This window comes from Pelophylax lessonae (assembly GCF_965119305.1).
Source record: "Pelophylax lessonae genome assembly, chromosome: 3".
In the NCBI taxonomy this organism is placed as follows: Eukaryota; Metazoa; Chordata; class Amphibia; order Anura; family Ranidae; genus Pelophylax; species Pelophylax lessonae.
In genome coordinates this window covers 4,821,766-4,846,413 of record NC_138770.1, presented here as the reverse complement: position 1 = coordinate 4,846,413, position 24,648 = coordinate 4,821,766, and the positions used below count along the sequence as shown (strand labels likewise).

The following is a 24,648-nucleotide window of genomic DNA, read 5'->3' as shown; positions in this document are numbered from 1 at the left end:
GCAATACAGCCGAGCTGCATTTATAATATTGGCCACACGGTGGTAGTGTTTCCCAGCAATATAGGTGGCTGCAGTTACAAATTTGACCACACGGTGGCAGTGTTTTCCAGCAAATACAGCCAAGCTGCAGTTATAAAATTGGCCATATGGTGACAATGTTTCCCAGCAATGTAGGCGGCTGCAGTTACAAAATTGGCCACACGGTTGCAGTGTTTTCCAGCAATACAGACAAGCTGCAGTTACAAAATTGGCCACACGGAGGCCGGGTTTCCCTGCAATATAGGTGGCTGCAGTCATAATATTGACCACACAATGGCAGTGTTTCCCAGCAATACAGCCGAGCTGCAGTTACAAAATTGGCACAGGGTGGCAGTGTTTCCTAGCAATACAGCCGAGCTGCAGTTATAAAATTCACCACACGGTGGCAGTGTTTCCCAGCAATACAGCCGAGCTGCAGTAACAAAATTGGCCACACGGTGGCAGTGTTTCCCAGAAATACAGCTGAGCTGCAGTTATAAAATTGATCAAACGGTGGCAGTGTTTCCCAGCAATACAGCCGAGCTGCATTTATAATATTGGCCACACGGTGGTAGTGTTTCCCAGCAATATAGGTGGCTGCAGTTATAAAATTGACCACACGGTGGCAGGGATTCCCTGCAATATAGGTGGTTGCAGTTATAAAATTGACCACACGGTGGCAGTGTTTCCCAGCAATACAGCTGAGCTGCAGTTATAAAATTGAGCACACGGTGGCAGTGTTTCCCAGCAATACAGCCGAGCTGCATTTATAATATTGGCCACACGGTGGTAGTGTTTCCCAGCAATACAGCCGAGCTGCATTTATAATATTGGCCACACGGTGGCAGTGTTTTCCAGCAATACAGACGAGCTGCAGTTACAAAATTGGCCACACGGAGGCAGGGATTCCCTGCAATATAGGTGGCTGCGGTTATAAAATTGACCACACGGTGGCAGTGTTTCCCAGCAATACAGCTGAGCTGCAGTTATAAAATTGAGCACACGGTGGCAATGTTTCCCAGCAATACAGCCGAGCTGCATTTATAATATTGGCCACACGGTGGTAGTGTTTCCCAGCAATATAGGTGGCTGCAGTTACAAATTTGACCACACGGTGGCAGTGTTTTCCAGCAAATACAGCCAAGCTGCAGTTATAAAATTGGCCATATGGTGACAATGTTTCCCAGCAATGTAGGCGGCTGCAGTTACAAAATTGGCCACACGGTGGCAGTGTTTTCCAGCAATACAGACAAGCTGCAGTTACAAAATTGGCCACACGGAGGCAGGGTTTCCCTGCAATATAGGTGGCTGCAGTCATAATATTGACCACACGATGGCAGTGTTTCCCAGCAATACAGCCGAGCTGCAGTTACAAAATTGGCACAGGGTGGCAGTGTTTCCTAGCAATACAGCCGAGCTGCAGTTATAAAATTCACCACACGGTGGCAGTGTTTCCCAGCAATACAGCCGAGCTGCAGTAACAAAATTGGCCACACGGTGGCAGTGTTTCCCAGAAATACAGCTGAGCTGCAGTTATAAAATTGGCCACACGGTGGCAGTGTTTCCCAGCAAATACAGCCGAGCTGCAGTTACAAAATTGACCACACGGTGGCAGTGTTTCCCGGCAATACAGCCAAGCTTCAGTTACAAAATTGGCCACACGGTGGCAGTGTTCTCCAGCAATACAGACGAGCTGCAGTTACAAAATTGGCCACACGGAGGCAGGGTTTCCCTGCAATATAGGTGGCTGCAGTTATAAAATTGACCACACGGTGGCAGTGTTTCCCAGCAATACAGCTGAACTGCAGTTATAAAATTGATCACACGGTGGCAGTGTTTCCCAGTAATACAGCCAAGCTGCATTTATAATATTGGCCACACGGTGGTAGTGTTTCCCAGCAATACACCTGAGCTGCATTTATAATATTGGCCACACGGTGGTAGTGTTTCCCAGCAATATAGGTGGCTGCAGTTATAAAATTGACCACACGGTGGCAGGGATTCCCTGCAATATAGGTGGCTGCAGTTATAAAATTGACCACACGGTGGCAGTGTTTCCCAGCAATACAGCTGAGCTGCAGTTATAAAATTGAGCACACGGTGGCAGTGTTTCCCAGCAATACAGCCGAGCTGCATTTATAATATTGGCCACACGGTGGTAGTGTTTCCCAGCAATATAGGTGGCTGCAGTTACAAATTTGACCACACGGTGGCAGTGTTTCCCAGCAAATACAGCCAAGCTGCAGTTATAAAATTGGCCATATGGTGACAATGTTTCCCAGCAATGTAGGCGGTTGCAGTTACAAAATTGGCCACACGGTGGCAGTGTTTTCCAGCAATACAGACAAGCTGCAGTTACAAAATTGGCCACACGGAGGCAGGGTTTCCCTGCAATATAGGTGGCTGTAGTTATAATATTGACCACACGATGGCAGTGTTTCCCAGCAATACAGCCGAGCTGCAGTTACAAAATTGGCCACAGGGTGGCAGTGTTTCCTAGCAATACAGCCAAACTGCAGTTATAAAATTCACCACACGGTGGCAGTGTTTCCCAGCAATACAGCCGAGCTGCAGTAACAAAATTGGCCACACGGTGGCAGTGTTTCCCAGAAATACAGCTGAGCTGCAGTTATAAAATTGACCACACGGTGGCAGGGTTTCCCAGCAATACAGCCGAGCTGCAGTTAAAAAATTGGCCACACGGTGGCAGTGTTTCCCAGCAATACAGCTGAGCTGCAGTTATAAAACTGGCCACACGGTGGCAGTGTTTCCCAGCAATACAGCTGAGCTGCAGTTATAAAATTGACCACACGGTGGCAGTGTTTCCCAGCAATACAGACGAGCTGAAGTTACAAAATTTGCCACACGGTGGCAGTGTTTATCGACAAACCTTCAGTTTCTATTGGAGATAATATTTGACATGTGACTGTTCCATTTTTTGTTGTTGGAGAGAATTGGAACTGCACTGATATTGTTATAAAAATACCAACAATTACAAATCTGCATTTTATTTACATTGTAAAACGTCCATATATATTTCTCATTTATTTAACCTCTTGCTGTCTGGGGCATTTTTCACATCCATGTACAAATCAGCATTGTTTTTATGCTATAAAATGACTTAGAACCAGGGGCGGACTGGGCCGGGGGGCAGGGAGGCATTTTCCCCCTGGGCAGCACTGATCTCCTGTACAAAGGCCGCTGTGTCGCCAGCTCAGAACTGCGCATGTGCAATTCCGGAGCTGGCCGAGTGAGGCTGTACAGGCGTGAACTCTTATCCCTCCATCCAGCACTAGGAGGCAGGCAGCCAGCGATGTGTACTGTCAAGGGGCTGACAGTCTGTGTTACAGAGTGAGTTACCCAGCCCCTCCCTCCTCCATACCAGTGGTTGGTAGTGGATCTGCTCTCTCTTTGGGCGGGAAAGTTTAAACTGAGCAGTCTACTCGGCAGCCAGAGCCTCTCTTCCCTCCTTCCAGCTATTCCTCCCCCTCCCCCTCTCTGCAGCTGGCAGTCTTCCTGCATGTTGCCCCTAGCCCCATAGACCTCTATTAGGTTGCACATTTTTACTGCATGTTCTGAAAGTGCACAAAAAGTCCTGTATGCTGCATCTTTGGTGCACTTCCAGAAAATGCAGGCAAAACGAACAACCTACAAGAAGTCTAAGGGACTGCGGCGAAGGAAAAGTGCCAGTGCACCTGCACTGCAGCCAAACTGCAGCACACCGTGTGAGCCCAAAGGCTTGTATTCACTTACAGCAGGCCTGCCACTCCACTGAAAAGTGATCCATGCTCAGGCCATGCTCAGGTCACTTTTCAGAGGCATTTGACAGGCAGTGAGGAGTTGTTATCACATTTCCTTACTGCCTGTTTTAAAGAGGTTGTAAACCTCAGATTTTTTTTTTTAACCACTTAAGCCCCGGAAGATTTTACCCCCTTCCTGACCAGGGGATATTTTGCGATTCGGCACTGCGTGACTTTAACGGACAATTGCGCGGTCGTGCGACGCTGTACCCAAATGAATTTGACGTCCTGTTTTCCCCACAAACAGAGCTTTCTTTTGGTGGTATTTGATCACCTGTGCGATTTTTACTTTTTGCGCTATAAACAAAAAATAGATGCAATTTTGCAAAAATAACAATATTTTTCACATTTTTTTTATATGAAATTCCCCTCGAAAAATGTAATAATCAAAAATTTTTAAAATTTTTGGCCAATTTGTTTTTCACAATAAGCGTATTTTGATTGGTTTGCGCAAAAGTTATTGCGTTTACTAACTAAGGGAAACATTTTTTTTTAACGAGTAATGGCGGCAATCTGCGATTTTTTTTCAGGACTGCGACATTGCGGCGGACAGATCGAACCCTTGACTGACATTTTTGACACTTTTGGGGGTACCAGTGACATTACTACAGTAATCAGTGCTATAAATATGCACTGTTACTGTAAAAATGACACTGGGAGGGAAGGGGTTAACTTTATTGGAGAGGGAGAGGTTAAGTGTGTCCCTAGGGGCGTGTTTCTTACTGTCATTGGATGTTGCTGTGTGTGTAACAGCACAGATCAACGGTCCTACATAGCAGGACCGAGCGATCTGTGCTTTTACACAGGGGAGAATGACAGGTGGCTGTGTTTACATCAGCCGCCTGCCTTTCTCCCTCTCTACCCGACGATCGCGAGTGACCGGCGGAAACGCGCCGGCTTCTTCGGGTACGAGCGGGGGTGAGAGCACGCCTCCGACGGCGCACGTTTGTCCCCTATTCGCTCCCAGGCTAGTGAAGTACCGGTACGTCACTTTGCCTGGGAGGGGCTGACCGCCGCCGTATATAGTCGGGCGGCGGTCTGCAAGTGGTTAAAGTACACCTGAAAGACAAACACATAATGAGCTAGTATGCATCGCATACTAGCTCATTATGAAATACTTACCTTAGAAAAGCCCCGAAGCGCCGACCGCTCACCTCTCCCATGGGTGACATGTTCTGTCACCCTTCTTCCGGGTTCGCGGCACGGGGCTCTGAAGGAACAGCACCAGCGGCCGTTCCTCCAGAGCGCATGCGCCAGTGACGTCACTGGCTGCATGTAAGGTAAATATCTCCTAAACGGTACATGTTTAGGATATATTTGCAGTACCTATAGGTAAGTCTTATCATAGGATCACCTATAGGTACAACTTCCCGAGGAGGGTTTACTTCATCTTTAACTTCCTCAATGCCAGGTGATGGCACAATTCACTTTGAACTCCACCTTATTTTCATTACTCTTTGTAGGTATTAGATGTGCTCCCACCTCATTGTTTGCACTTCTATTACCTAAAGAGAGTTATGAAAATAAGGTGGAGTTCAAAGTGAATTTCTGCACCTAGGTGGAGCATCCCTTTTAGAAGATTTGAGAGTTTTAACCACTTGCCGACCGCCTAAGGACGATTTACGTCGGCAGTCAGCCCCTCACAGGCAAAGTGACGTAGTACTACGTCGCTAGCCTGTGAGGCTCTAGGGAGCGAGCGCACCGCTGGAGGCGCGCTCCCGCTCACGGACCCCCCCACGCGAGTGACCGGTGGACCCGATGTCCGCCGGTCACTCGCGATCGTCGGTTACAGAGGGAGAAAGGCAGGCGGCTAATGTAAACAAAGCCGCCTGTCATTCTTCCCTGTGTAACAGCACAGATCATTCGGTCCTGCTATGTAGGACCGTAGATCTCTGCTGTTACATCACTAGCCACATCCAATCACAGTTAGAATCACACCCCTAGGGACACACTTAACCCCTCCCTCTCAAATAAAGTTAACCCCTTCACTGCCAGTGTCATTTTTACAGTAACAGTGTATATGTATAGCACTGATTACTGTAGTAATGTCACTGGTAACCCCAAAAGTGTCTAAAATGTCAGTCAAGGGTCCGATCTGTTCGCCGCAATGTCGCAGTACCGCAAAAAAATCGCAGATTGCCGCCATTACTCGTTAAAAAAAAACCAATAAAAATGACAAAAATCTTTCTCTTAGTTAGTAAACGCAATAACTTTTGCGCAAACCAATTAAAATATGATTTTTGCGATTTTTTTTTTTACCAAACATATGTAGCAGAAAACAAATTGGCCTAAAATGTTAAAAAATTTAGATTTTTACATTTTTTAGGGGAATTTTATATAAGAAATGTGAAAAATATTGTTATTTTTGCAAAATTGTCGCTCTGTTTTTGTTTATAGCGCATGATCAAAAAATCGCACAGGTGATCAAATACCGCCAAAAGAAAGCTTTGTTTGTGGGAAAAAAAGGACGTCAAATTAGTTTTGCACGTCCGCGCAATTGTCGCTAAAGTCATGCAGTGCCGAATCGCAAAATAGGCCCTGGTCAGGAAGGGGGTAAAATCTTCCGGGGCTTAAGTGGTTAATAAACCCAGAGACTAGTGGACTTAGGCCACCATAGACAGATTTACATTTCTGCTGAACCGGCAGAATTTCAATCTATGTGCAGACTGGTTGTACAGAATTCGATCAATTGACTTCAGTACAACCAGCTTGTCTTTATTTTTTGTCGATCATTGTCGACATTCTGATGGCTGGGAAACTTTCTTCACAGAGCACACCCCAATGCACGGCTCCTATGGAAGCTTGGTAAATCAAATGCCAGGCTTCCCTAGTATTACACCTGTGTGGCTGCGACCAAGTCTGGGCACAAGCCAGCACAGGCTCTTGGAAACAGAGGAGGGTGGTCAGTAAGAGGAGAGCTGGGATATGACGTTACTTACTGTATATCATATCTCTGCCACTCCTAAACCTACTCCACTGCAGCACCAGACCCACAATGCCCTTATCTGGCTCTGGGGGCCGGTGCACCGGCATGTGCTTTTCTCACTACCTGCAATTGACACAGGAGGAGCCTGCAGCCTGGAGAATCTGGTGGTCATGCCCAGGGAGACAGCAGGACTTGCGTGTTTAGCCTGCTGCACTTACTGTAACTCTCGGCTACTCTGCTCGCTTGGCTTGCCCAGTGGTGTGGTGCTCACTCATCAGAGAAGGTCCAGACTCCACAAGTAGCGCTTAGTGTGGCGGCAGTGACAGCACAGTCTTTTGCCTTCATCTTACTGCAGTCTTTTTGATCTATGTAATAGGAGTGGGGAAGGCGCAGGCTCTCTGCCTCAGTCTCTCTGGTGGCATTAATGTGGAACAGTCTCTGAGAGATTGCCGCTGCTGAGAGAAGCCCCCACAGAGAGTGACCGCTCCACTCTGCCCGCACATAGAGTGACCGCTCCACTCTGCCTGCACATAGAGTGACCGCTCCACTCTGCCCGCACATAGAGTGACCGCTCCACTCTGCCCGCACATAGAGTGACCGCTCCACTCTGCCCCCACAGAGAGTGACCGCTCCACTCTGCCCCCACAGAGAGTGACCGCTCCACTCTGCCCGCCCATAGAGTGGCCGCTCCACTCTGCCCGCACATAGAGTGACCGCTCCACTCTGCCTGCACATAGAGTGACCGCTCCACTCTGCCCGCACATAGAGTGACCGCTCCACTCTGCCCGCACATAGAGTGACCGCTCCACTCTGCCCGCACAGAGAGTGACCGCTCCACTCTGCCCACACAGAGAGTGGCCGCTCCACTCTGCCCGCACATAGAGTGACCGCTCCACTCTGCCCACACAGAGAGTGACCACTCCACTCTGCCCGCACAGAGAGTGACCTCTCCACTCTGCCCGCACATAGAGTGACCGCTCCACTCTGCCCGCACAGAGAGTGACCACTCCACTCTGCCCGCACAGAGAGTGACCACTCCACTCTGCCCGCACATAGAGTGACCGCTCCACTCTGCCCACACAGAGAGTGACCGCTCCACTCTGCCCGCACATAGAGTGACCGCTCCACTCTGCCCGCACATAGAGTGACCGCTCCACTCTGCCCGCACAGAGAGTGACCACTCCACTCTGCCCACACAGAGAGTGACCACTCCACTCTGCCCGCACAGAGAGTGACCGCTCCACTCTGCCCACACAGAGAGTGACCGCCCACACAGAGAGTGACCACTCCACTCTGCCCGCACATAGAGTGACCGCTCCACTCTGCCCACACAGAGAGTGACCACTCCACTCTGCCCGCACAGAGAGTGACCTCTCCACTCTGCCCGCACATAGAGTGACCGCTCCACTCTGCCCGCACATAGAGTGACCGCTCCACTCTGCCCACACAGAGAGTGACCGCTCCACTCTGCCCGCACATAGAGTGACCGCTCCACTCTGCCCGCACATAGAGTGACCGCTCCACTCTGCCCGCACAGAGAGTGACCACTCCACTCTGCCCACACAGAGAGTGACCACTCCACTCTGCCCGCACAGAGAGTGACCGCCCACACAGAGAGTGACCACTCCACTCTGCCCGCACATAGAGTGACCGCTCCACTCTGCCCGCACAGAGAGTGACCGCCCACACAGAGAGTGACCGCTCCACTCTGCCCACACAGAAAGTTAGGACCGGATTAACATAGGGACTATTGGAGCTGCAGCACCAGGCCCCCACCATAATATAGGCCCTGGCCGGCTAGGTCCATTATCACTGATGTTTTCTGTCACTTGTAAACACAGAAGCCTGGATTCTGTGCTACAAGTGACAGCGGGCTGCTCCTTCAGAACCTCCCTGCATGTCCCTGGATTCAGGGACGGTGTACTGGCAGTCTAGCTCTACATTCAGTGTGACCGTCCAGCATAGTGTCAGTGAGAGTGAGAGGAGCAGAGCTGTCAAATCGGAGCTCTGATGTTGGGGATGGGCAGGCTAGATGTGGAGCTCCTCCTCCCTTTCATCCACAGCCAGTCAGCAGGCAGTATCGCACTCCTCCCCGCCCCTCTCCAGCCCGCCACATTTGACTGGGAGCACCAGGGATGTAAATGCAAGGCAAGAAGGTATGACAACAATTAGAGCAATGTCACATGTAATTCTGGTGGGCTGCAGTGTGTTCCGGATATCTGTGTGTTCAGGCAGTGTGCAGGTTACCGATCAGCCTCCTCTCCCCTCACTCCTTATGTTTTATCTCCCTGAGCTATACATTGCCTGATACACTGATAAGAAGACGCTGCAGCAACACCAGGAACAAATGACTGGTAACCATTTCAGCTTCCATTCGGCTAGTTTGAGCTCTGTGTGTGCTGCATGGGGTTTTTATTTTATTTTTGGAGCATTTACAGTTGGTTCAGGTTAGAAGCTTCAGAGACCCATTACCTGTTTACTGAACTGTTTGTAAGACAATTTTTATTTTGGAAATTGGATGTGCTGCTGTCTTCTGTCACTTTTACTGACTTGATTTTGCACAGCTGGTTTAAATAGAGTGGAGCAGCCCTGCGATACCATACACTTTTACACCGGGTTCAGCTGTAAACTCAGTCCCTGACCATCTCTTGAATCAACCATGTCTGCAATCTCTGACCATCTCCTATAGTATGTCTGCGGTCTCTGACCATCTCCTGTAGTATGTCTGCGGTCTCTGACCATCTCCTGTACCATGTCTGCAGTCTCTGACCATCTCTTGTACCATGTCTGCAGTGTCTGACCATCTCCTGTATCATGTCTGCAGTCTCTGACCATCTCCTGTACCATGTCTGCAGTCTCTGACCATCTCCTGTAGCATGTCTGCAGTCTCTGACCATCACCTGTACCATGTCTGCAGTCTCTGATCATCTCCTGTACCATGTCTGCAGTCTCTGACCATCTCCTGTAGTATGTCTGCAGTCTCTGACCATCTCCTGTACCATGTCTGCAGTCTCTGACCATCTCCTGTAGTATGTCTGCAGTCTCTGACCATCTCCTGTACCATGTCTGCACTCTGATCATCTCCTGTACCATGTCTGCACTCTGATCATCTCCTGTACCATGTCTGGTTTGCAGTCTCTCACCATCTCCTGTAGTGTCTCTCTGGTGTGTGAGTGATGTGAGGTGTATATGTTTTGTACAGGCTGCGGGTGAGTGACATTACACAGACCCACTCACACACAGAAAATAATATTCACACATATACTGACAAAATATAATACACACACAAAAATTACATGTATACAGTCATTACATACAGAAGAAAACAAAAAAATGGGTAATAGCCCTGCCCTATGCACGTAGCCTCCTCCTGAACTTTGCACCCTGCAAGTAGCCTCCTACTGAACCTGTGTATTACGCTGTCCTGAACCCAGCGCTCTGTATATTACTCTGCCCTGAACCCAGCGCTCTGTGTATTACGCTGTCCTGAACCCAGTGTTCTGTGTATTATGCTGTCCTAAACCCAGTGCTCTGTGTATTCCGCAGTCCTGAACCCAGCATTTTGTGTGTATTATGCTGTCCTGAACCCAGCGCTCTGTGTATTACACTGTCCTGAACCCAGCGCTCTGTGTATTACGCTGTCCTGAACCCAGCACTCTGTGTATTATGCTGTCCTGAACCCAGCGCTCTGTGTATTACGCTGTCCTGAACCCAGCACTCTGTGTATTACGCTGTCCTGAACCCAGCGCTCTGTGTATTACGCTGTCCTGAACCCAGCACTCTGTGTATTATGCTGTCCTGAACCCAGCACTCTGTGTATTACGCTGTCCTGAACCCAGCACTCTGTGTATTATGCTGTCCTGAACCCAGCACTCTGTGTATTATGTTGTCCTGAACCCAGCTTCCTATGTATTATGCTGTCCTGACCCCAGCACTCTGTGTATTACGCTGTGTTGAACCCAGCTCCCTATGTATTACGCTGTCCTGAACCCAGCATTCTGTGTTTTACGTTGTCCTGAACCAGCTCTCTATGTATTATGCTGTCCTGAACCCAGCTCCCTATGTATTATGCTGTCCTGAACCCAGCATTCTGTGTTTTACGTTGTCCTGAACCCAGCTCCCTATGTATTATGCTGTCCTTAACCCAGCACTCTGTGTATTACGCTGTGTTGAACCCAGCATTCTGTGTTTTACGTTGTCCTGGACCCAGCTCCCTATGTATTATGCTGTCCTGACCCCAGCTCCCTATGTATTACGCTGTCCTGAACCCAGCATTCTGTGTTTTACGTTGTCCTGAACCAGCTCTCTATGTATTATGCTGTCCTGAACCCAGCTCCCTATGTATTATGCTGTCCTGAACCCAGCATTCTGTGTTTTACGTTGTCCTGGACCCAGCTTCCTATGTATTATGCTGTCCTTAACCCAGAATTCTGTGTATTACGCTGTCCTTAACCCAGCACTCTGTGTATTACGCTGTGTTGAACCCAGCACTCTGTGTATTACGCTGTGTTGAACCCAGCACTCTGTGTATTACGCTGTGTTGAACCCAGCATTCTGTGTATTACTCTCTCCTGTCCTTAACCCTGTGCTTGTGTGTTATGCATTCCTGGTTTTATTTAACAATGTTTCTTTAGGACCCTCCCCATGTACAATTTGGCCACACCCACCCAATGATGTGACCCTGGGCCCAGCCGCCCAAAAAGAACAGGCCATGCATGGAAAGCAATGGGCCGACAGGGAGAGGTCTCCCCTGGCCTGACCGGTTCTGCATTCCGCATGGATCACCTGGGCCGGGTGGTGGGATTAATAATGGGCACTGCGGGCAGTCCTAATGGAAGCCAGGTATTCAGCTTCTGTAATGTTGTGTTAGCTCTGCACAGCTGCGCCCTTCAACGTCACCTCAGGGCGCACCTCGTACACTGATGCAGGGCTCTTATGGAAGCCTGGGACTTCCATAGCATTTGGCCTGCGCACGCCGACACACAACCCTTAAGGCCCACCAAAATCCCCAGCACCAGGCCCATATTGCTCTTAATCCGGCCCTGCAGAGAGTGACCGCTCCACCCTGCCCGCACAGAGAGTGACCGCTCCACTCTGCCCGCACAGAGAGTGACCGCTCCACTCTGCCCACACAGAGAGTGACCGCTCCACTCTGCCCACACAGAGAGTGAGAGAGAGAGAGAGTGACCGCTCCACCCTGCCCGCACAGAGAGTGACCGCTCCACCGTGCCCGCACAGAGAGTGACCGCTCCACTCTGCCCACACAGAGAGTGACCGCTCCACTCTGCCCACACAGAGAGTGACCGCTCCACTCTGCCCACACAGAGAGTGACCGCTCCACTCTGCCCGCACAGAGAAAGAGAGAGAGAGAGAGAGACTGCTCCACACTGCCTGCACAGAGAGTGACCGCTCCACTCTGCCCACACAGAGAGAGAGAGAGAGAGAGACTGCTCCACACTGCCTGCACAGAGAGTGACCGCTCCACTCTGCCCACACAGAGAGAGAGAGAGAGAGAGACTGCTCCGCACTGCCTGCACAGAGAGACAGACTGCTCCACAGAGAAACTGCAATGTGGAGCGGTCCCTCTCCCTGTGCCGGCAATGTGGAGTGGTCCCTCTCTCTCTCTCTCTGTTCAAGCAAGGTGGAGCGGTCTCTATCTGTGCAGGCAAAGTGGAGCAGTCTCTCTCTGTGCAGGCAATGTGGAGCAGTCTCTCCCTTGCTGTGCAGGCAATGTGGAGCGATTTTTCTCTCTATGCATGCAATGTGGATCAGTCTCTCTCGCGCTCTCTCTCTCTCTGTGCAGATGATATGGAGCGGTCTCTCTCTCTGTGCAGGCAATGTGGAGCTGTCTCTCTCTTTGTGCAGGCAATGGGGCGCGGTCTCTCTCTTTGTGCAGGCATTGTGGTGAGGTCTCTCTCTGCGGGCAATGTGGGGTTGTCTCTCTCTTTCTCTGTGTGGGCAATGTGGAGCAGTCTCTCTCGCGCTCTCTCTCTCTCTGTGCAGATCATATGGAGCGGTCTCTCTCTCTGTGCAGGCAATGTGGAGCTGTCTCTCTCTTTGTGCAGGCAATGTGGGGTTGTCTCTCTCTCTCTCTCTGCGGGCAATGTGGGGTTGTCTCTCTCTTTCTCTGTGTGGGCAATGTGGAGCAGTCTCTCTCTATCTCTCTGTGAGGGAAATGTGGTGCAGATGGATGGGGAGCCGATTTGGTGGTTCAATGGGCCACTCGACTGGACTTGCCCCCCAGACCTAAGGCTGCCAGTCCTCCCCTGCTTAGAACCCCCAAACATGAAATATATTCCAAAAGCAGAGACCCTGGGGAATAAATTGGGGATTTTTTTGCCACATCAAATTTTCAGGAAATAATACACAAATTTGAATGCACATGAATACAATAGAATACCCATTTTATCAGTAAGATATAAAATATAATGTTGTGGCAAGTAAATTTATACCAAAAATGTGAAGAATAAAAATTGCACACGCCTGTGACAAACTACGGAGCCTAAAATTATCCATAGGTGTCCCTTATAAAAGCCTTTCTAGGTTTACAGCTTATCGGTAAATGTGATCTCTGCTGGTAGAATTCTTCTCTCACACTGATGTTCATGGCGATACCTCACATGGATGGCGATACCTCACATGGATGGCGATACCTCACATGGATGGCGATACCTCACATGGACGGCGATACCTCACATGGACGGCGATACCTCACATGGACGGCGATACCTCACATGGACGGCGATACCTCACATGGACGGCGATACCTCACATGGACGGCGATACCTCACATGGATGGCGATACCTCACATGGACGGCAATACCTCACATGGACGGCGATACCTCACATGGACGGCGATACCTCACATGGACAGCGATACCTCACATGGATGGCGATACCTCACATTAGGGATGCACAGAAATGAAAATTCCAGGCCGAAACCGAAAATGCAGGATGCCCTTGGCCAAAAACCGAAAATGACTTTCCCCCCCCCCCCAAATTATTAAAAATAGATAGAAGAGGGGCATACACCAGAAACAGGCAGCGACGTACACCTGTAGCTGCCACCCTGTCGCAGTATATGTACAGTGACGGGTTGGCAAGTGGTTAATTTAATTACCAATGGTATTTGTATTATGCAGCATGAGGGGGTTGAGGTATTGCCACTGCTGGTCACTGAAGCATTAGTGACCGACCGGTGGCAGTTAATTAACCCCTTTGTGCTGCATTAGTGCAACCAGTGGTAATTAACTGCCACTGGTCGGTCACTAATGCATCAGTGACCAGCAGTGGCAATACATTAACCCCCTCATGCTGCACAATACAAATATCATTGGTAACCCTGCCTCAGCCCCCCCCCCCCTCAATGATGGCAATCTCCTTACTTGTCGGCACCTCCATGCCACAGGCAGGCAAACTCTCCGCTCCTCCTGTGTCCTTCCTTTCAAAAGTCCCACCTTTGGCCGGCGGCCCACCTCCCGGTGATGTCACTACTACGACTATGTGTATTAATGAACTAACGCACCTAACACACTAAAAGCTATAACTAAGTGAGCCCTTCACTTCCCTGTCAGCGGAGATACCCGCCTGATAGGGAAGTGAAGGGCTCACTTAGTTATAGGTATTAGCGGCCGCTCGCCCGCCCGGCCGGTGTGTTAGTTCATTCATACACATAGTCATAGTAGTGACATCACCGGGAGGCGAGCCACTAGCCAGAGGCAGGACTTTAGAAACCTGCGCTGCGCCCGCGGCGGCCATCATTAATTTCGGCATCTTTAACCCATTTTCGCCCGAAATGGAATAGGCCCATTTTCAGCCGAAAATTTTGGTTGCCAAAAATTCAGTGCACCACTACCTCACATGGATGGCGATACCTCACATGGATGGCCATACATCACATACCTTTACATTTTTGCTACCACAAGGAACATCCCTTGTGATAGCTTTGTCAGGGACAGGTACTCTTTATGGAGAAATCCAGGGTCTATCTGATCCCTCCTCTGCCTCCAAGTTAGCTGATCCAACAGAGCCCTAAAAATTGAATTGATGGAATCCTCGCCATGAGTCTGCTTTATCCGCATCCCATCCAAGACATATGTATCTCACAAAAGTAAGTACACGCCTCACATTTTTGTAAATATTTTGTTCTATCTTTTCATGTGACAACACTGAAAAAATGAGACTTTGCTACAATGTAAAGTAGTGAGTGTACAGCTTGTATAACAGTGTAAATTTGCTGTCCCCTCAAAATAACTCAACACACAGCCATTAATGTCTAAACCACTGGCAACAAAAATGAGTACACCCCTAAGTGACAATGTCCAAATTGGGCCCAAAGTGACAATATTTTGTGTGGCCACCATTATTTTCCAGCACTGCCTTAACCCCCTTGGGCATGGAGTTAACCAGACCTTTACAGGTTGCCACTGGAGTCCTCTTCCACTTCTCCATGATGACATCACGGAGCTGGTGGATGTTAGAGACCTTGCGCTCCTCCACCTTCCATGAGGATCCCCCACAGATGCTCAATAGGGTTTAGGTCTGGAGACAGTAATAAGATATATTCAGTAAAAAAGTACATGGCCGTCACTAAATGTTACATCTAAGTGAAGAGAGGAAATATCTATACCTACACGAACCTTATGATATATACCAACTTATCCTTATATATGTATGATGTACATGAGTGAAATTAGTAGGAGACATTGATCTCCTGTGTACGAGCTGAGATCAGTTTGAGGCCAGTTTCCTCATTTTATGGAGATCTGGTTTTAGATAAATCAATAAATGTTATTTTAGGATAAATCCATGGAGTTGTTATCTGTCTCATGCTGTGCCCTTAAAGTCCACACATATGACAGTGGTTCCTTGTGAACATCTGTAGGTTCCCATTTCTCTGAACAGATAGGATGTTGGAACTCTCATGTTGGCTCTGGTTTTTCTTCTCCTATCCAAGTTCTCCAAATAAAACATAAAAACACATCCCCTAGACTGGTCATTGGAGACAACGAGCGGAAGAGTGTGTGCACCTGGCTGTGTGAAAATACCCTGTATCTGGCTGTGGAGTAATCAGTGGGAGGCCCGGGTACACCAATATCCAAGCGGCTCCTGCAGGGGTACCGCTACGCAGAAAGCAAACCGTGCTTCAACAAACAGTTCTCTCCTCAGGACAGAAAAGAAGACAAAGGTAGGCGACTGCACCAAACTTTGATAAGACGCTGCAATGCACATCGATCACCCAGAGAGCAGAGTCCTCTCCATAGGTTTTCCTTTTGGTTACTCCCTAGCAGCCCGCATGGCGTCTGCTCCCTTCTGCTGACCTCAAGCCAAACATACTCACGTGTCCCGGACCTCTTCCACAGGGCAATCGAAGCATCCGCAGGGCGACCCGGATCCCAGAGGCAGGAACACAACTGCTATATCTGGGTTGGGCACGCTTAGGAGACATGTGCAGAATGGAAACATTTGTTTCGTTTCGGATAGATTCATTATGTTACTAATTTCATTTCATTCTGGAATTTGGAATTCTTTTAGTTTGGTTTTGGAATTTGTTTAGTTTTCGTTAAATTTATTTTCCTTTTCGCTAAAATTTGTTTAGTTTATTAATCTAAAGAATTCAAACTTATCAGAACGATCAGAATTCCGATTGGTCGAGAAACTTCCCCAATGACAGATTGGCTTCCCCAATGACAGATGAATGGAAAGAAAAGAATGCCGGCATTGCCCGGCAATAGAAAATGTTTAAAAAAATGACAAGGGATCTCCCCCCGCCCCCCAGGCTATACCAGGACCATGCCAAAATGTAAAAAAAAAAAATAATTGACGTGGGGTCCCCCAAAATAAATATCAGACCTTTACCTGAGCATGCAGTTCGGCAAGTCAGAAAAGGGGGGACGAGCAAGACCCCCCCTCCTAACCCATACCATTTTGTTGATGGGGACAAGGGCCTCTTCCCCACAACCCCAGCCTGTGCTTGTGGTGGTCTGCAGGCAGGGGGCTTGTCGTTTTCTGAAAGCCCCTTTTACCAAGGGACCCCCCCCCCCCATGTGAATGAGTATCAGGACCATAGTACCTGTACCTATTCACCAAAAAAGTGTCAAAAAGTAATAAAAACACACACACAATTTTTGAAAAATCCTTTATTATAAAATAAAAACCAGCGTCCCCCGATGTAGATCCGTCATCAATCACAAAGCCCGCCGCACCCGGAAAAATAAATAAAGAGACCCTCTGCCTACTGCAGGCTCCCCGTTTCACATATTTTATATAGGTAAGGGGCGGGGCCACCTGTCTACATCACCTGGTGGCACCGCCCTTTCTGACGTCAGGGACCCAGCATGCACCGATCCATGAGGCCGGAAGGGGCAGTGCCTCCAGGTGATGTAGACAGATGACCCCGCCCTTTTCCTATGTATGGAGGAGGAGCCTGCAGTAGGTTTTTTTAAATAAAGGATTTTTCAAAATTTGTGTGTGTTTTTATTACTTTTTGACAATTTTTGGTGAATAGGTACGGGTAATATGTTCCCGATACTCATTCACATGGGGGGGGGGCGGGATCTGGGGGCCCCCTTGGTAAAAGAGGCTTTCATATTATGACAAGCCCCCTGCCTGCACCTGCAGACCCGCACAAGCACAGGCCACGGTTGTGGGGAAGATGCCCTTGTCTCCATCAACATGGGGACAAGGTGCTTCGGGGTGGGGGGGCATAGCTTACCCAAAGCACCCACCCCCCCATGTTGAGGACTTGTGGCCTGGTATGGTTGATCGTTTTTTTGTCTGATCCGAATTTGAATCATTCTGAAAAGTTGGAATTTCGTTAGAAAACAAATAAACAAAACCAATTTTAACAGATTTCAACAAAATTCATTACAATTTCATTTGGAGATTTGGATACATCCGAATCTAGGAATAACCAAAAATTTGTTGGAATTTGTTTTTGCACCGAAACGGATTTCACGTGTCTAACACTTAATGGCCACCCGCTAACAGCTGGGCTCCCAGCCAATGCAAATGGCCGCCGATGGCAGGGCCCACTCTCCAGGCATGGATCCTCTACATATGTGTGCCATAACACCACCCTGCTGATAGCTGGGGACTCAATAACCACTCGGGACATCCTGGAAGACTTCTGGATACCAAAGGAAGCTCCTGACATCCCGCACAGCTGCCCAGCACCAGACCCGCCCACCAATGCTTCCAATAGGTAGGAAAACTTCATACAAAAATGGTCCTATAAGTGAGGAGGACAAAAAAGGAACGCAGCCATTGGCTTATCCTGAACATTTATGGGGTGGGGTCTCATGGGGGAGGAACGAGGGCGGGGCTACCCAAACGTATGCTGCCATTGACATCTGTCAGGAAAGCACATTATGGCCACCAGATGGAATTGACCTTTATAGGAAATCCCAATTCACCATGACTGGGGGAATGCGGGTCACATTTCATCAGCACATTTATAACAACCAGATCTGTAAGTGTTTGTGAAATCTTCCCGCACAAAATGTACTCAGCCAATGAAAGGTAAGGACTCCATTTTTATTTTTCTCCTGCTATCAATTGCCAACACTTCATCCATGTCTTTGGTGATCTCTGATCTCCTTATGAAGTGTTTCTTACATGATGAAGATCAGCCATGGAGTATATCTAACGTGTATATCAGGGTGTGCTTCTTCCCCATATGTCCACCAACATTCATATAGAAGACATTTCCCGCACTCAAGGCACTAATACACCTCCAGGGTTGTGTGGGACCCCTGATGAACAGGAAGACAGGACTTCAGTGAGGAACATTTCCCTCACTCAGGACAGGAATACGGCTTCTCCCCCGTGTGAGATCTCTGATGCTTGGAAAGATTGGACTTCTCTGAAAAACATTTCCCGCACTCAGGACAGGAATATGGCTTCTCACCAATGTGCAATCTCTGATGCTTGGAAAGATTGGACTTCTCTGAAAAACATTTCCCGCACTCGGGACAGGAATATGGCTTCTCACCAGTGTGGAATCTCTGATGTGTGGAAAGATAGGACTTCTGTGAAAAACATTTCCCGCACTCAGGACAGGAATACGGCTTCTCACCAGTGTGAGATCTCTGATGTCTGTAAAGAGTGTACTTCTTTGAAAAACATTTCCCGCACTCAGGACAGGAATACGGCTTCTCACCAGTGTGTGATCTCTGATGTGTGGAAAGATGGGACTTCTGTGAAAAACATTTCCCGCACTCAGGACAGGAATAAGACTTATCGCCAGTGTGAGATCTCTGATGACTGTAAAGAGTGGACTTCTGTGAAAAACATTTCCCGCACTCAGGACAGGAATACGGCTTCTCTCCCGCGTGCGATCTCTGATGTGTGGAAAGAAGTGACTTGCATGAAAAACATTTACCGCACTCAGAACAATAATATGGCTTTTCCCCCGTGTGCAATCTCTGATGTGTGGAAACATATGACTTATGTGAAAAACATTTTCCACACTCAGGACAAGAATAAAGCTTCTCACCAGTGTGTGAGCTCTGATGATTGTGAAGACTAGACTTCTGTGTAAAACATTTCCCGCACTCAAGACAGGAATATGGCTTCTCCCCCGTGTGAAATCTCTGATGTCTGGAAAGATCGGACTTCTGTGCAAAACATTTCCCGCACTCAGGACAGGAATACGGCTTCTCACCAGTGTGAGATCTTTTATGCACATGAAGATTGGATTTAAAACTGAAACACTTCCCGCACTCAGCACAGGAGAACCTCTTATCTGTTGTAAGGACGGCACCGTCCCTCACAGTCTGAGGTTCCTCAGGAAAAGAGGAATACGATGGTCCGGCACCCTCCCTCACAGTCTTGGGTTTCTCAGGAAAAGAGGAATACGATGGTCCGGCACCGTCCCTCACAGTCTTGGGTTTCTCAGGAAAAGAGGAATACGATGGTCCCGCACTGTCCCTCACAGTCTGAGGTTCCTCAGGATAAGAGGAATACGATGGTCCATCTACACTGTGTGGTGCCGGATGGACATTTGAGGTAGCCGGGTTTTCTCCTGGACTATACTGTGTGATGTCCTCATCTTCTACTTTACAGTCTGGAGACAAAGTGAGACAATCCTCTGAGGTTTTCCTCATCTCCTGTCCATCTACTAAAATAGAAATACAAAGATTATTACTAGACATGAGCAGATTGGTTCCCCTAAACCAGGACTCCGCCCACATCAGACAGCTTTGTCTCTGAGGATCTTACAATTCCCCCCTCATGGTAACTAGTAAATGGGTCCTCTGATCTCCTACCAGTTCATTTCTTTATTCATGGACCTTAGTCAGAGAGTGAGGAAACAATGAGAACTGTCTTTTATAGGAGTGACAGTGATGAGGGGATTATAGGACGAGTGTCCCCTCCCCCTCTATCACTCATTGCCATCTTCCCAACATAAAAAGTCCCGCACTTCCTTATTTAGTCCATGATTTAGTCATGAATAACAGCGGGGCTGAGCCCCACCAGAGGTCAGAGAGTGAGGATGGGGGAGAACAACCACGATGGAGATTGGACTGATCCTGAAGACCATATATATCTTTGGGGAAGTCCAATCAGGATGCAACGCATAAGATGGGAGTGGTTTGAGGACATCATCACGTTAGGCGGAGTGCCCTCAAGTTACACTGAGACTGATGCTTGGGGAATCTGCAGTGATTGGGTGTATTCAATGCTGGATTGCTTTTTTAACCTTGTGAGTGCTTTTCTTATCCATGTAATAAATATAACAGTGAGCACTATGGAGTCTCTTTATCTCTAGTAGCAGGAGCTGGCTACCTAAAGAGGAGGCTCCGCCTACATGTACCTGAAGGTGTGTGATTTCATGCTGGGTGTGTCCTCTTGGTATGGAGCAATGGGGTCCATCTGAAGAGGTGAGAGTACACCTGGAATTGCAGAGTGGCGCACTGTCAGCTTATTCTCCGTGACAAGAGAAGGGTGGATTTGTGGCTCATTCATGTTCACTGTGGATTGTAAAACTGTTTGCGACTGTTCACCAGTGTGCGTGTCTTTTCATGTCTTTTCTTCAAGTTTTTGTGTGTAACAGTGTGAGCATTGTATAGATAGAATATACACGGCTCAATAAAAAAAAGAAAGGAACTCAGTGACTTGGGTGTGAGACTATACAGACATATCCCTCCACCCAGCACAGCCAGCAAATAACAGAGCAAGTAACCCCGAGAGAATTGTTCTGTCAGAGATCTTGCTAGACCGGGGCATGGGGCAGAAGACCCAAGGTTCATAGCCCAGGGGTCTAGGCTGAGCAACGTCTATGGTGAACATCAACATTTTGCTACCAGCTGAACCCCAGAATCTTCATAAATCCAGTCTAAAGACATAAAATGTGTCTGCAGCACAGAGAAGGAAGATTATCCGAGAGAAATACAGGATGGGAAACACAGCACAGGAAAGTGACCAGGGTATTACAGGCTAATATCACCCAGCCCCCCCCCCCCCTACTCTGGACCAATCAGTGAGCAGTATGGGTGGAGGAATGTATTTAGTGTTAATGACCCACCTGTGCTGATCTCTGTAGGAGTGTCCTCCTCTATAAATGTCCCCGTTATTCCATCCTCCTCCATAGACTGCTGATCGTCCCTCACATACCTCTCTTCTTCTTCTGCTTTAACCTCAAATTCTATATCAATTGGATCTCCACTCTAAACCAAGAAAATGAAAGAATATCATCTGTAAAATATAAGATTTATTATTGTGACATCACATAAAAATCCACACATTGTCTCCATGAGTCTGTGTTTTATAATCTCTGTCTCACCAACCTTGTAACAGTGAGGGATGGTGTGATCTTCCTGTGTGGAATCCCGGGAATACAGAGGACGGGGACATCTCTCTGGTGGGTTCCTGGTATTAGGTGGCTCCATCATATCCTTGTGTCCTTCTGAAAACTTCTCCATCACTCCATACTCCTCATCCTCCTCTTTATACTCTTCTTTAACAACAATATTATCATCCCCGAGGTTTCCACTCTGAATAAATAATAAAACATTTCTTGTAACAAACATGCTGTATATAAATCAGAACTACCAATCATTGACAATCATCTACCTGATGATGGTGAGGGATGGTGTGACCTTCCTGTGTGGAATCCTGGGAATACAGAGGACGGGGACATCTCTCTGGTGGGTTTCTGTAGCTGGATGACTCCTCCATGGTGTCCTGGTACAGATCTTTGTGTATTTTTAGAAACTCTGACTCCTCCATCACCCCATCCTCATCATCCTCCTCTTTTATCTCTTCTTTAACCTCAACTTTAGAATCTCTCAGGTTTCCACTCTGAATATATAATAAAAATGACATCAATGGTAACAATGCAGATAATGTACAGATCCTAATGATACTATCAGTGATTGTTCCTCATCTACCTGATGATGGTGAGGGATGGTGTGACCTTCCTGTGTGGAATCCCGGGAATACGGAGGACGGGGACATCTCTCTGGTTGGTTCCCATTACTGGATACATCTGTAGGAAACACACACACTGACTGAATACATTGTTTCTATGTGTTTATCAGATGATGGGGGATCTAGGTGGATCCTCCGTACTGCTCTCTCCTTTACAATAAAGTCTCCTCTTACCCGGTGATGTGAGGGGCGGCTGATTCTCCATCATGACGTCCTTGTAGAGATCCTTGTGTCCTTCTAAATACTCCCACTCCTCCATGGAGAAATAGACAGTGACATCCTGACACCTTATAGGAACCTGACACACACAATGATACAGTCACCACCCAGACACATCCCTTGTCTGTTACTGGATAATGTCCCAGAATTCCCAGCACCGCTCACCTCTCCTCCATGATCTCTCTGGTGACTTCTAGAATCTTCTTTGTATTTCTCTATTCTATCAGGGAGGGAGGTGGAGGCAATGTGATGGTCATATGATCTCCAGACTTCACAGGAGGAAAACTCTAGATCTGAACACAAATAGTAAAATCAAATGAAATTCCCAGAATCCTCCTCACCTCACCATTCAGGTTTCCATTTGATTAAAGCCCCACCTCAGACTGAGGTATAATTTACCCACACAGGACCCCCACACTACGCAGGGTAAAAGCTTGTTGCAGGCATTCTGACATCATTACATACAACGCAGGACTAACAGTCCCACTTTATGTGAGGATGCCAAGGGTCCGCCCACATCCTAAGAGCATGAGAAAAAAAAGCCAGATGGATGGACATTGGGGGGGAGGAGCTGTGAGGTCAGTGTGATGTCATAGGACACAGACTCTGAATGGAGGGACATTTGGATGGGGAGATTTGAGGGGCTCTCTATTTGAGGCTCCCATGCAAACCAAATCATTGTTCCTGGGTGCCTCCCACTTTTCCTAAAATGAAGAGTAAACTTTGACCTTTACCATACAGAAATCTGTCAGGATTCTGTGAAAGTAATCTCTCATGTGAGCAGGTGACGTGTGGAGGAACGGAGTGCAAATAGCAGACAATTTTCTCCAGAGCTCCTAATGGTGGGGATGGATTTTGCTGCATGCTGGTGCCAAGTTCCCATCCCCCCAGGGTCACTGCAGGTGTGGAGAAAAGCTGTGTAAGAGGATATGGAGGAGAGATGAGGAGGAGATCCAGGAATCAGGATAAAGGTCAGGACAAGCAACAGACGAGTGCATCCAAGAGATGAAGCCGGGGTCACTACACAGAAAATCAATCCAAGGAAACAACAGGCAGGACGAGGAAAAGCAAGAAGGAGCTCAGAGACAAATGAGAATATTGCTCAGCCAATGGGAGATTATCTCAGCATGACTTACATAGTGAAGGAGATGTGGGGGAGGGGAGGTGACCATAGATACATCGAAATTCAGCTGGTTCAGCAGGGATCGGTCACATTTCCATCCATGTGTGGTCAGCTTTGGAAGCAAGATATATTAATCATCAACTGATCCCCTTGAAGGGGTTAATCTACTCATTACCTCCTCTGCCGCCAGATCCTGCAGTGTCTCCCTCTACGTTCTATGGAATGTCCTCTTTACCTAACATCACTTCCTGTCTGTATTCCATAGAGACTTCCTGTCTGGGTAGAAGTGAGATCACCACCTTGTGGAGCTCAGAGGAACTGCAGCCCTGAGAACCGTCTGGTAGTGTGAACACGGCCTTGTGCTGTGTGTGTATGTACTGTATATCCTTCCCCTTTCTCTCCTCCCTGAGTGTGTATGAAGAGGCGGAGCTCCTGCTGGAACAGCGGTCGGAGGAGGAAGCCGAATCTAGGAGGGAGACTGACAGAAAGCGCAGCAGACTTACAGGAGTGAGCGAGGAGGATCCAGTTCCTTTGCCATTGGAGGTGAGGAGAGTGTGAAGGATGTTTGTGACTCTGGTAGATGAAAAGCTGGGAGTCATATTGCTCTGGTGAGTGGGGAAGCACTACTAAGGGGGCGCCCTCACCATCACGTGTGTAAGAGGTGGAAGAAGGCGTGGCTACATTACAGCTGGCACAGTTTGGAGCACGAAGAACTTTCACACCTTATCAACTTTTCATACATTTGTGGACTTTTATGGAGCAACAGAACTTTGTTGAAGTAGATGCAAAGTGGAAGCAGTGGACTTGCAGAGAACACTATATTGAGCAAAAAATATTGTATGATTACATGAATCTGCACAGGTTTTTACTTTATAGAAAATATTATAAGATAATGAAGTACATTAGGGACAAGGGCCTCTTCCCCACAACCTTGGCCTGTGGTTGTGGGGGTCTGCAGGCAGGGGGGCTTATCAGAATAATGGAGGACGTCTACGGGAGCGTAGACGTCCAATGACGAAACGTGCGTAGGGCGGAACCTATACGTCAACGTCACTTCCGGTCCGGGGCTCGCCGAAGTTGGAATGCGGAAGCTTCGCCGGCGCTGCCTGTACCTTGTCTGACACGATCT

General features: G+C 48.1%; 3 protein-coding genes across 3 annotated transcripts in view; all 3 read right to left on the bottom strand.

The window, feature by feature from the left end:
* Positions 1-6,851, bottom strand: part of LOC309548704 (uncharacterized protein) — a gene marked incomplete at both ends in the record, with an annotated part of 31,795 nt that extends 24,944 nt beyond the window's left edge. The window contains one exon of the mRNA XM_082248662.1: positions 6,758-6,851. Within this exon, the coding sequence (XP_082104788.1) occupies positions 6,758-6,851 (94 nt within the window). The remainder of the gene's footprint in view (positions 1-6,757) is intronic.
* LOC309549117 (uncharacterized protein) overlaps positions 1-24,648 on the bottom strand; it is a 4,285,597-nt gene that overhangs the window by 37,867 nt on the left and 4,223,082 nt on the right. The window contains 1 exon segment of the mRNA XM_082249155.1: positions 18,560-19,483. Coding sequence (XP_082105281.1) covers positions 18,560-19,483 — 924 coding nt within the window.
* On the bottom strand, positions 19,586-23,717 carry LOC309548703 (uncharacterized protein; the record flags this gene model as incomplete). The annotated part of the gene is made up of 9 exons (XM_082248661.1): positions 23,695-23,717; positions 22,562-22,689; positions 22,352-22,475; positions 22,138-22,235; positions 21,821-22,048; positions 21,535-21,741; positions 21,273-21,414; positions 19,671-19,865; positions 19,586-19,629 (listed from the first exon to the last, which is right to left on the bottom strand). The coding sequence occupies exons 3-9, from the start codon at positions 22,434-22,436 to the stop codon at positions 19,586-19,588; spliced, it is 999 nt and encodes a 332-aa protein (XP_082104787.1). The 5' UTR covers positions 22,437-22,475; positions 22,562-22,689; positions 23,695-23,717.